The sequence below is a fragment of the Melospiza melodia genome, chromosome Z (genome assembly GCF_035770615.1).
Source record: "Melospiza melodia melodia isolate bMelMel2 chromosome Z, bMelMel2.pri, whole genome shotgun sequence".
In the NCBI taxonomy this organism is placed as follows: domain Eukaryota; kingdom Metazoa; phylum Chordata; class Aves; order Passeriformes; family Passerellidae; genus Melospiza; species Melospiza melodia.
Genome location: NC_086226.1, coordinates 36,661,493 through 36,674,224, shown reverse-complemented (window position 1 = coordinate 36,674,224; position 12,732 = coordinate 36,661,493). Strand labels below are relative to the sequence as shown.

The window sequence follows — 12,732 nt, the reverse complement described above, 5'->3', positions numbered from 1 at the left end:
CTTTTTTTGGTGTGTGGGAGGAAAGCATTAACACAAATCAGATGGCCTAAATTACCTACTACATATAATCATATACATTAATCTTAAAAAAAACCCAAACCACTAAATAATTCAATTTCTCAAATCTCCAATTGAACCAAAAATCAGTAATCCATAGGTTATACACTCCTCAGTATTTAGTGGCAAACCACACAGAACATTGTTCCCTTCAGAAAAAACAAACTAGACCCCAACATTTCAATTATCATTTGAATGCTTTGAAGTTTTTATATTCATTAATATTCAGTTTATGAAATATAGTAAGATGTGTCCTAGATGAAGTATGCTCCCATTAAACAAATACTTAGTTAAAGAAAGCAGTATTCCTTATTTATATATAGGCATTTGTTTCTAGACTTCTCTTAAAATAAAACTGTCCAAAAACCAATTCAAAGTTGTTATTAAACATGGGTAGTGACAGATTCTTGACTACTGCTTAGGAACACTTTTATCCAAGTGGCAAGGAAGAGTCAATGAGAAAGATAAGGTTCAACTGGCAGAACCAGAGTCAATAACACAAAATTCTCAAACCACACTCCAAACTAAATCTTGCATACTTGATCAATGAAGAATTGATGAATTGTCAGTTTAGGACAGACCAACAGCTCACCAAATCCTGAAGATGTTTATCTTGCAGAGAATTTCAATACTTCTTGATTTTTTCCAAAACCAAAAGGAAAAAAGTATTTATGCATATTTTCCTAATTTGTCTGGCTTCCTTTGCTCGAAATATAAACAAAAAGCATCAAAGCTGTTAATCTGTATCTCAGACAAAAAATAATTCTAAATTTGGATGAGGAAGTTCTGTGAAGATAGGAAGCGGACTAATAAGAGGCTTGACTTTCTTTAGATTTGTTAGTATAGCATTAACGTAATCTGTAACAATACTCAATCTAACTGAATTAGAACTAACCAAATTTCTGATACAACTAGCAGTGCTGAACTTTGCTTTAGTTCAGCAGCAGGGTTTTAAAACACAATATACTACTCTAATTTAATAACATACGTTCTTACATCATGAAAGCTAGCACAAAAAAGGTTTATCATAGTTTTTTGCTATGATTTTGTGCTATCAAGCCTTTTCCAAGTCCTGGTTGGTAACACCAACAGACAAGCTAATTGGCACCAGCTAGGATCATTTTTCCATTATGGCATTTCTGCTAATTTTTTCCAAGTTGCAGAACTAGTACTGAATACAATGAACCGATTTCTATTTGTCACCACTGTTAGAACCTGGTCTCAGGGTGGCAAAGAAGATGATCTGGCTAGGACACAGAAGTAATTCTAGTTTTTTCAATGCTGTCCTTCAAAAAACCATAGCATGCCTTGGGCTAGAAAAGACCCTGAAGATCGTCTTGCTCTAAGCCTTCCACTAGGGCCTGGGACACAGAATCACAGTATCAGATGAGCTGGAAGGGACCCAAGAGGATGATGAAGTCCAGCTCCTGGCCCTATCCAGGACCACCCCCAAGAGTCACACCATGGGCCTGAGAGCACTGTTCAATGCTTCTTGAACCCAGTCAGGTTGGTGCTGTGACAACTTCCCAGGGGAGCCTCTTCCAGTGTCCAGCCACCCTCTGGGTGAAAAACCTTATCCAAACTAACCCCCCCCACCCCAACACAACTTCAGGCCAATTCCTTCAGACAGATCCTGTCACTGGTCACCAGACTGGTCCTGTCACTGGTCACCAGATCAGTGCCCCTCCTCTTCCCCTCAGGAGGAAGTTGTGACTGCAATGGTGTCTCCCCTCAGTCTCCTCCAGGCTGAACAGGCCAAGTGTCCTCAGCCACTCCTCATCCTGCTTCCCCCCAGTGCCCTTCAGCCCTCCAAGCCCTCGCTGGACACTCTCCAGTGCTGTCCTTCTTACACTGCAGCACCCAAAGTGCCCCCAGCGCTGGAGGTGAGAGCAGAGCAGAGCAGGACAATCCCTCCCTGCCCGGCTGCTGATGCTGTCCCTGATGCCCCACAGGACACGGGTGGCCCTCCTGGCTGCCAGGGCACTGCTGGCTCATGTTCAGCTTGCCATCAGCTTGCCCAGGGCCCTTTCCATGGCACTGCTCTCCAGTCTCTCATTCCCATCTGTCTGTACATTCATGGTTGCTCCATCCCAGGTGAAGAATCTGACACTTTCTCTTGTTGAATTTGATATGGTTGATGATTGCCCAGCCCTCTAATTTTCAAGGTCTCTCTGCAGGGCCTCCCTGCCCTTGAGAGAGTCAATGGCTCCTCTCAAGTCTTCTATCATCTGCAAACTGGCTTTGTATCCCTCCCAGTCCTGCACCCAATCATTTCGGAAGATGCTGAAGAGCACAGAGCCTAAGGTGGAGCCCCATGGAATCCATCTAGTGACAGGTCACCACTCTGATGTCACCTCATTCACTGCAACCCCTTGTGCCGGACCCATGAACCAGCTGCTCTCCCATCATGCCATGTGTTTCTCCATCTGTGTGCTGGACATTTTGTCCAGCAGGACGCTGTGAGAGACAGTACTGAAAGCTTTACTGAGATCCAAGAAGACGGACACCAATTGGCTTCCCTTTACCAGCTAGGTGTGTTACCATGTCACCTTCCACTAGACCACACTGCTCACAGCCCCATTCCGTCCAGTCTTAAACACTTCCAAGGATGGGGCACCACCACTTCTTTGGGCAACATGTTCCAGTGTCTCACCACTTTCACAGTAAAGAAAAATTCTGCAGTGACAACCTCTCCACTGGAACCCAAGTTCTCCCAACAAAAACTCCCAACACAGACTCAAATTACACAGAAAATTAATAGGATAGTCCTCTCAGAGACTCCTCCAAGATGAAGGAACCTGGGAGCACTGAAAGACAAACAACAGCTCAACCAAGGGACCTTTATAACTGTGCTTAGATGACAGTCACCATCAAATCATCCCAGTAAATTCCAGCTATGAGGAAGTTGCATTGCATTGTCAGGCTGGAAGAAGATGAGAGGTATCATTGATACAGTGTATGGCCTTTTAAATGTGTTTGTTTGAGCTTGGGAGAGTACAGTTGATGTCAGAAAACACTTGCTCTGCTACCATCTTTAACTTGACCCTTTTCAGGTATCAGAATGATAGAACACATTGAGAAGGAAGAACCTAGAAACCTATAGCTGCACCAGGAGATTCACTTACCTTCCAGAGGATCTTTATTTAAGCCCAGCTGGCTAATAATGTATCGAGGGATGTCTGTTTTAATGCCTTGCCCTTCTTTAGCATGGCCTTCAGCTGCTTCCAGAAGATAGTAAAACTCTTCAGGATCAAATTCCTAGAGGAAAAATAATCGTCATCATTTTCTCTATTGAAATTGGTTCCTTAGGGTCCAACATAAAAAGTTCCTTTGCTTCTTGTAACTCCACATATATGCCATGTTCCTACTAAAAACAGTACCTCTTTATTCTACTAATAGTAGTCTATTGATCTGATTCTTATATAGTGTAACACAATGTAAGCAATGGAACTGCATGTCACTATTTTAGAGCAATAATTTATAGAGATATTATTTCCCATCAAAACTTCATGTAATACTGAGTGAAATGTACTATAAGAAGCAAAAATAAGATTTCAGAGAGAAGACTATCTTCCCGCACGTGTTTGCTTACAAAAATCTACTACAACCATGTAAATATATTGCATTACACTTTTTACTTCTGAAATAATCATTTCAAGTATTTCTAATCAATATATATGTACTGTGTTTTATGGAAAATAGAATTTAAAAAATCACTAACTTTAGAATGAAGATTAAATTGAAATTTAATTTAAAAAATCTGAGCTTCATTGATCCAATTGTTTCAAATTCAGAAATTAAACATTCTCCTGTGGGAACTAACTATATTACAACTATCACTTATACCAAAAAGGCAAGCCTCAACAAGAAACAAAAATGAACAAAAGGAACAGAAACTTGAAACGCTACGCCCAAGTCCCTTGGAAATACATTTATTTTACTACCTTTTATAGAGTATAAAAAGAAAAATACAGTGAAAGGAGCAAAGAAGATTATTAAAACAATGTGAGTGAGATTTTTTAACACAATTTCTCTCCCTACTGGCATGAATTCATACTAAAACATCTGTTCATAGTTATTGCGTTCTTCGAGGTGTTTGTGCCTATAGGTGCAATCCTTAACAGAGTAACAGCCATCAGTCATTAACGTAACAAAATACATTTTTTCCTCCAGTAGGTCAGCTCTGTCCCAAATATCTGTAGAGGCCAGGCAGACTGCTGAGATAGCTAATTTCCTGACTGTTTTGCAACCAAACATAACACTGTGGAATTTTAGACTACATGTTGAGTCACAAGGCTCCTGTCCTAAATCCTCAGGCTACTCAGAATTTGTAAAGTCAATATCCCGACCCAGAAGAAAGCTTCTGAAGACTGCTTGAGAAATTTGGTACCATGCTTCATTTGCAAGCATCAAAACTGCTGCAGCTAAAATGAGCAGGTGCATCGTGTCTGAAATAAAGTATCTTTAGAATTTCCAGTCTTATGGAAACAATCTTAGTTTTACACCTGTCATGAAACAATCTTCATCATGTACAACCTACTGCAAAGGACTTAACAGTGAACCCATGAACTGTCGAAGCTGCCTAACTTTATTAGCCCAAAGTAACAGGATGCTGCAAACCTGCCCAAAAACCTGAACCAATAACTAAACAGTACATGCTATTTCAGGCTTAACTCTCCTCATCTTACATGCCATCCCCAGCTGTATCTCTTACATGTTATTCTTTGGCACTAAAGCAGCCAACAGCACGATGTTGTGTGCCAAGATTTCTATTTACTTTTGTCATGAAATCATTATCATCTCCTGACCTGCTGCAGTGACAGATAAACAGCTTCTCCTCCACTTACTAGCAAGACAAGGCAATTTCAAAACAGGTAACTTTAATCATATGAATGTGTGTGTTTGTGTGTACAATGATCTAAGACACACATATACATACACAGGTCTGAATAATGAGAAGCAATAAATTATTTTCTGATCTTCACTTCCAAATCTTATTTCATTTTCCATATACAAATGGAGAAAGAATATTTAAAGAATTGGCAGTAGCTCTTATCACATAAGAAACCGTAAAACCTTTATTCATATGATTATCAAGTAAACTGATATAGGATTTCACATGCTATGAACAGCTGAGACAAGACCACCATCAGAAAACTTTACCAGCTTTACTGCATGGTATCTGAAATGTCTGATGACCATGAAGCTAGAATTTTATCTTACAATTTTATTAACTTTCTTACAGAGGCTGAAGTTTTCCACACCTAGTATCTATTTCAGACAGATATTCTAAAATACCACACAGTAATATTCAAAAGTTTCTAGAGAGATGCTACAGAAAAAAATACTGTCTCTGTAAGTTTACAATTATGTTTATGATCTAGGCTTAACATCTTCTTGCATGAAAAACGTATTGTTTGTTGACTGTAGGCCAAAATTTGTTCAAGCTGCCTGTATGTGCAGAAACATATGATGCAGGGTTGTCACAATCCAGTTTAAGCCTCCTGAATATCCTGTTTTAAGTGAGAACACTAGAAGCAAGCTATGTTGGCTTTCCCTGCCACTGCTGCTTTGAAACTCAATTATGAGACACAGTCACACCGGGACTTTGCACCACTGTTCTTCCACCCACTTCAGCATTCCCAGCAAAAGAAGGGGTGCAGGATGCACATCACTCTACTTGAAGGATAAGGCAGAGCAAGTAGCCTAGGATAAAATCCCAGCGGCATAAAGTGGGAACTAAGCAAACAGAGATTTGGACTAGGTCCCATTAAAACTCAGTACTTAGGGAGAATAAACTAATAGGCAAATAGACTACCAAGAGAGAACTTGAATTGGAACCACAGAATCATCATAGTTCAAAGAAACCATTAAGATAATTCGGTCCAACCATCCACCCAGCACCACCACTGTAACTTCTAAACCACTGAATCATCACCCAGCATGAGATCCAAACACCTCTTGAACACTTACTTCCAGGTAACTCCACCACCTCCTACACAACCTATTCCAATGCTTGACCACTCTAACAGGGAAAAAAAATTAAAACATGTAATCTGAATCTCCCCTCTCTCAATTTAAGGGTACTTCCGGCAGTTCTGCACGCATCATATGAGAGACCAGCTCCCACCTGGCACCTTCCTTTCAGGGAGCTGTAAGAGTGATAAGGCGCCCCCGAGACTCCTCTTCTTGAGACTAAACAAACCCAGCTCCCTCAGCTGTTCCTAGATATATTTTCTAGACTCTTCATGAGTCTTGCTGCCCTTCACTGGATGCACTCCAGCACCTCAATTAGAAAGCTAATAGAGAATGATGATGCTGGGAGCAAGGGTTGATGGGAGAAAGCTAGCAAGCCTGTAATGGAAGGTGTAAAGTATTATTAAGAAGTCCTGACTGCCTACAAGATGTATTTAAGAGCATTTCTGGATGTGTGATAATAGACAAGAATGCAAACCAGAAAGGAAAAAAATAAGGATATGAGAAACTGGATGATGTGGAGAAATATATAAACCCGGTAAATAGAGCAGGGAACAACACACTAGACATGGAATGAACTTTTCAGGGAGAGGAGTAAAACAAGTTTGGATTCAACAGCAGAAGCAGGACACGCTAAGATGTCCTTCTCTCTAAAGCCTTCCTTTTTATTTGTTTTGGTTGTTTTTTTAAAACATCCCTCATCTCTTTCCTGTTGATTCAGAGCACGTATCTTATTTTTACTTTCCTTCTGAACTGCAAATCACAAACAAAAAAGCAACTGGGAACACTGAGGCTTGGTGTTTCCAAAACAAAATAGAGGCAGCTCTCAAAATGCCCGTGGCTGAACGAGCCAGGGTGTGGATTAACTGTGCCACAGATGAAGGGACTCAGCACAAAGCCAAAATCAGGTTGGAAATACTTACTAGCTAGCTTACTAGCTCAGATTCAGTGTGACGCAAATGCAGTTATGACAATTTCAGGCATAACTTGAGTCTAGCAGCCGGCTGGCTTCCACATAAGGCCTGCCAGCCTCAAATGGCTGTATGCAGCATCAACTTACTGATCTTATATTGGCAAGCAGAGTGGCTCAAAATCAGCTCAGGCTGCCTGCCAGGCCTTTTGGACTCGGGCTGCCTCTGGCATGGCATTTGGGTGTCTACACCATCCTCCTGTGTACACTGTGTTCCGCAAGCGTTTATTAGTTCAACTGAACAACTGAAGCACACTGGCTCCGTGTGTGCAACTTCCCGCACCTGAGCCATCCCAGCTCCCACAGCATGGGCAAGAAAAGCAGAAACATGCCCACACAGCACACACAGTCTAACCCAGTGTGGCAACTTCGGTGCTATGGTCATGCATAAATAAATCGACTCTTCTGCTCCCTCTGGTCCCCACTAGAACACCAACTACCTGTGTATCTAGACAGCCTACTCCCTCTGCTGCTCTTATCACCAGATCAGGTACTGCAGAACTGACCTCAAGCTGTTTATAGTTCTGGCACTTGTTGAGTGCAACAAAATTATGAAACTATTAAGAAATGAGAAAGCACTAAGCAATTACAATTCTGGAGCAGTCTTCCCTAGAAATGGAGAAGTCTAACAAAACAACAGAAAAAGCCAACTGGGTTTAAACAGCAGCTTCCTCAGTTGATGAAAGGGATTCTATACCACAGTATCTGCAATAGCAGGGAATCAAACAAAACTGCAGGACGGTCCTGCCAGTACACTATATCCAATAATTGAAGTGGAAAGGATCCCACTAACAATGAAGCCCTACCACATGTTTGACGTGTTCCAAAAATCAATTGTAAAGAACCTTGAATAGTAAATCAGAGAACTGCCTGCACTACTAAGTGAAAAACACTACCTACTAAGTGAAAACATAGTAAGCATGACCTTACCAGACATTCCAGTAAGCGAGCAGGACGAGCAATAACTATCAAGATTTTGCGAACAAGTTGTTTAATAAATGCCATTTCTCCACTCTCTGATCGCTCTTGAGCCTAAAAGACAAAAAATAAAGTCATATTGAACCAAATCACATTCAATGCACTGCTTAGGAAAGCAGTGATATTGAGGACACCTGTAGGGTCTGAAGCATGTACTTGAGAGGAACCGCACATCAATTTCAAGATGCTAGCAGAGATAACAAAGATCTGAGTAACACTGTAACTTCTATTCAAATAATCCCAGCTTTAAAACTCTAACACTGTAACTACAAAAGTGCTGCCTTCTTTTTTTTCTTGTTTCTTAAGCTTACACAGTGTAATTACCACCAGTTTTGGAAATGGATACAATGCATCAATACAGCTCAACACCGATCTATACATGCAGGTTGCGCCTCAATTTGTTAACAATGTTAGGCTGAAATGAAAACTAACATAAATAATAGTGATAGATATAAGCAACATCTATCCCAAATTTATACTCTCTTTTGGTCAGTCATAAGAAAATGACAATTTATATGCACATATACATATAAAAAAACCTTTACTTGTAGAGAGGCTTCATCTAAAAGTACATGTAGAAAGGATGACAATGAAAACACAAAAGAGAGGGGGAAGTGCTATAGAAGAATACATACAGAAAATATACTTTTAGAAGATCTGACAACATCTGCACAATGGCCTGAGCTGCATTTCAAGTTTCTTTTAAATGTTCCCCTCCAAGAACAAATTACATTATTAAGGGATGCTAGTGAATGCAAAGCAACTGTAAAATTCTCCTTCTGATTAGAATGTACTAATGGCTCTTGCCTTAAATATCAAACATTTCCTTGCTCGGAACAGCAGAACTCACAGACTTGTTTCTCAGCATCTCTTGCTTATTCAAAACCACAAAGAAAATTAATAAACTAACACTTAAAAATTATTACTACAGACCAATAAGTACTTTTCCTATAACACATTGCATTTTTGGAAAAAAAAACTGTATGAAAATAGGAAACTATGCATATTGCTCTTAATGTAAATACCACAATTTTAAAAATCACCAAATATATGAGAGGAATTAATTTATGGAGTTTAAAACAGGAAAGCTTTTACAAATATAATCTAGCCATCTGCAAAAGGTTTCAGAAGTACCTGAACTGGACAGAAGCATAATTCTGAACATTTTCAACTTAGCCCAAATAAAACTCTTTTGTAAACAAAACACCTGCCTTTTTAACCACCAACAAAATTTAAAGCACCTTTTTTGAGTTTTACGAACACTCAGGTGCCTAGGTGAACAAAAGATTCAATACATATTACATTTAAGGAGGATGAAGCAGGAAAGCATTCAGGTCCACTTGACCTTAAAATTCTGAAAGTTTTGGGTGAACCAAGCTGCTTTCACCTCACAGGAGTCTTCCCCTAGTTAAAGTAACTGCACAGTGCCAAGCAGCAGCAGGAAATGCAGCTTTCTCCTTAAGACTGAAGGTGGAAATTAACAAAAGACGAATCACATGAAACCAAAGCACAACGAAATGCCCATAACAAAGTTGAGCAAAAAAAATGTCTTCATACTGTCATATCATGTTATTGACAAGAAGCAAGTAATGGACTCAAAAGTTAAGTCTGAATTTTTTAAGGTATGTCTTTGCAGAACAGGAATCTTTTTCATAATAAAGAATTAACATCATAGAATATGACAAAATGAGTGGCTTGGTGATTTTTTTCCTTTATATGCAGGTTGAAGAATAATGTGGTGACCTGTTTTTTCAGCAGGTTTTGGGAGAGGCGTTAGTGAACACATATTCTAAACTCAATGCATAGCCATTTTAAAGTACATATTGTTAACAGTGGTTCAGCAAATCCTGGATTAGACATGTTTTCTGGTATTCTGACATTATCAACTGGCCAATTCTGTCTGCACTTTGGCATGGCAGAACTATGACCATTTCATAAGAAGGTTACTGGTTCAAAGCTTTCTCTTGACTAGTAAGCAAACTCCAAGTATTTTCAATGTTTAAAAAACAGGCTTTCAACAATCCAGAATAAATTTACTGATGTCTTACATTTTGTTTTGCTGTATGAAGAGGAAAAGTTCAAAAAACAGTAGTTTCAGAAATTCTATTTACTAAACAGAAATTAACAAAAAAGCAGCATAGGAAAAACAAAAACAAGAAAACAACAAATCCAAACAAACACCAACAAAAACCAACAAATCCCATGAAAACTCAACCAAAACTGCTTGTGTATTCAAAAGAAAGTAAAAGACCAATTAAGATAGGCACAGCATCTTAAGATATCAGCTGGAAAAAATTTCGATTTAATTTCAAATATGCTGCTCTATCACATTAATTTTGACTCATAACATACTATCAAATCCACACACAAATAACTGAGTACATTACATGTTCGACTCATTCTTTTGAAAAATGATATATTAATAAACTACAGAAACTTATGTAACAGCATGTTTGTCAAGTTTTGAGTTCTTCCTAATTAATTTAGCTGATATTCTATTAAAGTTTCGACACATTTAGAAAAGAAATTTTTGCTGTTAATCAACATTTCAGCAATGAGAGGAATGTTACAAATAATTAAAAAATAAATAATCTCTCACTAATGGAAAGCCAAAGGTAGCTGTCTGCTTTCTCAACTCAGTAGGGTTGATAAAAGGAAAGCATGTATGTTACCTCATTTATTTAAAGTAAATGAAATAGCCATCCCTGTCTGGGGCTTATGCACACACATCTGTAAGCAATCTACAATTTGCACTGCAGCACATAATCCTGTTGCTTCTGGAATCTTTACAACCCATCTATTCCAGACGAATATGCCAGGGTGCCTTACAGTTTTTGTAGGAGTCATTATGAAGACTAAATCATCTTATGAATACCACTTTGACAATTACTTGAGTAAACAGACATGATTCAAGACAATATTCAAAAAACCCTAAGGCAAACAGATATTAACAGTTTTTCAGGCAAAGATACAGCAGTCCCACGGATCATACCTCCTGTAGCAATTTGTCTAATTTCTGCTGTAATTCAAGGAAGTATCGTGATGTGATGAGGCCCTGGTGAGATTTATCCAAACAATCTCGAGCCAGTTCTGTGATCTGATGGTGGGTAAAACTGAGCACTCCATCTGCCAGAGGAAGGGTGTTCTCTGGAGAATGATTTGTTATAATATCCTGAAGTCTCTCTTCCATCTGAGCTGTGGCCTATAGAAAAGTAGTTGTTGAACACATTAAATCAGCTCTACGTGAAACTAATAGCCTTAAAAGTCATTTCTGACTCTAGAACATTTCTCTACTGCCTAAGAATTTACCTAGCCAGAATGCATGAAATGACTGAAGCCAAAAGGCAAGTACACAAAGGCAAAGTGAGAGATGACACTTCTCCACATTACCAGTACAGAAAAGCAACAGCCTCGTTGTTCTACTACGCAGTTCCCCACTTTGTCTGCCCATGGTGATTACCACTGCACTAATCTTGTGATAATCACTAACAGAACTAAAAAGCTTTTAAGTCAAAGCCAAAGTGGAAATATATAAAAAAGAAAAAAGAGAACTCATAGGGGGGTCTACTTTTCTCTGCTAAAACTGTGGATACTAGAGAGCAGAATATAGTCACCACTTTCAAACAGGTTATTCCCCAAAAATATTTCACTGAGCAGAGTTTGAATGATGCTCATTTGACTAATTAGAAGCACCACAGGCTCACAGGTCCTGCCAAACATGTCTGCAGGTTCCCAGATGCATTTGTTTCACAGAACCAACTGTCTGGTTCTCACAGAACCGCAGATGCTTAAAAAAAAAACCTTTGAAGATATCATATTATTAGTATTATTATTAAACAGTAATCCCACACACCTTAGTTCACATCTCAAACAGTAAGATGAGTGAGTTCTGCACATTTCATATTGTTGCTCAATTACTCTGCAAATCCTGACAAATCTGTCTTTATATTTATATAAAGAAATGTGAAGAAGCTTCTCCCTTTTTAGCTCACATTTCAGGAACAATACCTTGTTTTATTTTCCATAGGTAACTAAAATCCTAGGAGCAACTGAGAGTACAGTGCTTCAAGCTGTGCACACACACCTGCACCTAGGAACTTATCTGTGTCTCAAGATCTCTGAACAGGAAAGCAAAACATCCTCCTATCTCATAGTCAAACGCTCACATCTGTGTACTGATTTCATTAAGTGCATTAGATCAGTGCATATAATGCATGTCAAGTACATAGCAAGTGTTTGGGAAAATGAAGAAATGGACTAACCAAAGGAATCTTCCGGTATATCACCAAAGCAGATGCTTCTCAACACTTAGCACTGAAAACTGGTTTCGATTTACTAATGCAGTATGCATTTGCCCCCAGTACACCACCTATTGAAACCCAATGTATCATCAGATTCCAATCAGCAGAATATTTTACCAGCATGATTAATTTCAAAACCAGTTTGGCAGCATTGCCAAATCAATGTCCAGTTTTCAGCCAGTTTTCCTTATCATGATTTTATCGTTGCAGTAAGAGATCAGTGATGCTTTATGGAAGCCATTACAGGGCTGGATCATTACTTCCCATAACAAAAGCACCACTTACTTAAAACCTATGTTGCCTACCAATTTCGATACTGGGTAACTTAAATACAATTCATTACCTTTGGGAACCTTTCTTTGTAGACGTGGTTCATCATAATTATTTCATTGTCACAGCAAGCAGGAGAACGTCCAGGGCTGCAAGCAAAGCAAATTATCCCTTTACACT

At 39.0% G+C, this 12,732-nt stretch overlaps 1 protein-coding gene across 7 annotated transcripts in view; it reads right to left on the bottom strand.

The window, feature by feature from the left end:
- Window positions 1–12,732, bottom strand: part of MAST4 (microtubule associated serine/threonine kinase family member 4) — a 276,434-nt gene that overhangs the window by 38,305 nt on the left and 225,397 nt on the right. For all 7 annotated transcript variants that reach the window (XM_063180836.1, XM_063180838.1, XM_063180842.1 and 4 more), the window contains 4 exons: window positions 12,626–12,701; window positions 10,974–11,183; window positions 7,934–8,035; window positions 3,183–3,315 (listed from right to left, as the gene is read on the bottom strand). In XM_063180836.1, coding sequence (XP_063036906.1) covers window positions 3,183–3,315; window positions 7,934–8,035; window positions 10,974–11,183; window positions 12,626–12,701 — 521 coding nt within the window. The remainder of the gene's footprint in view (window positions 1–3,182; window positions 3,316–7,933; window positions 8,036–10,973; window positions 11,184–12,625; window positions 12,702–12,732) is intronic.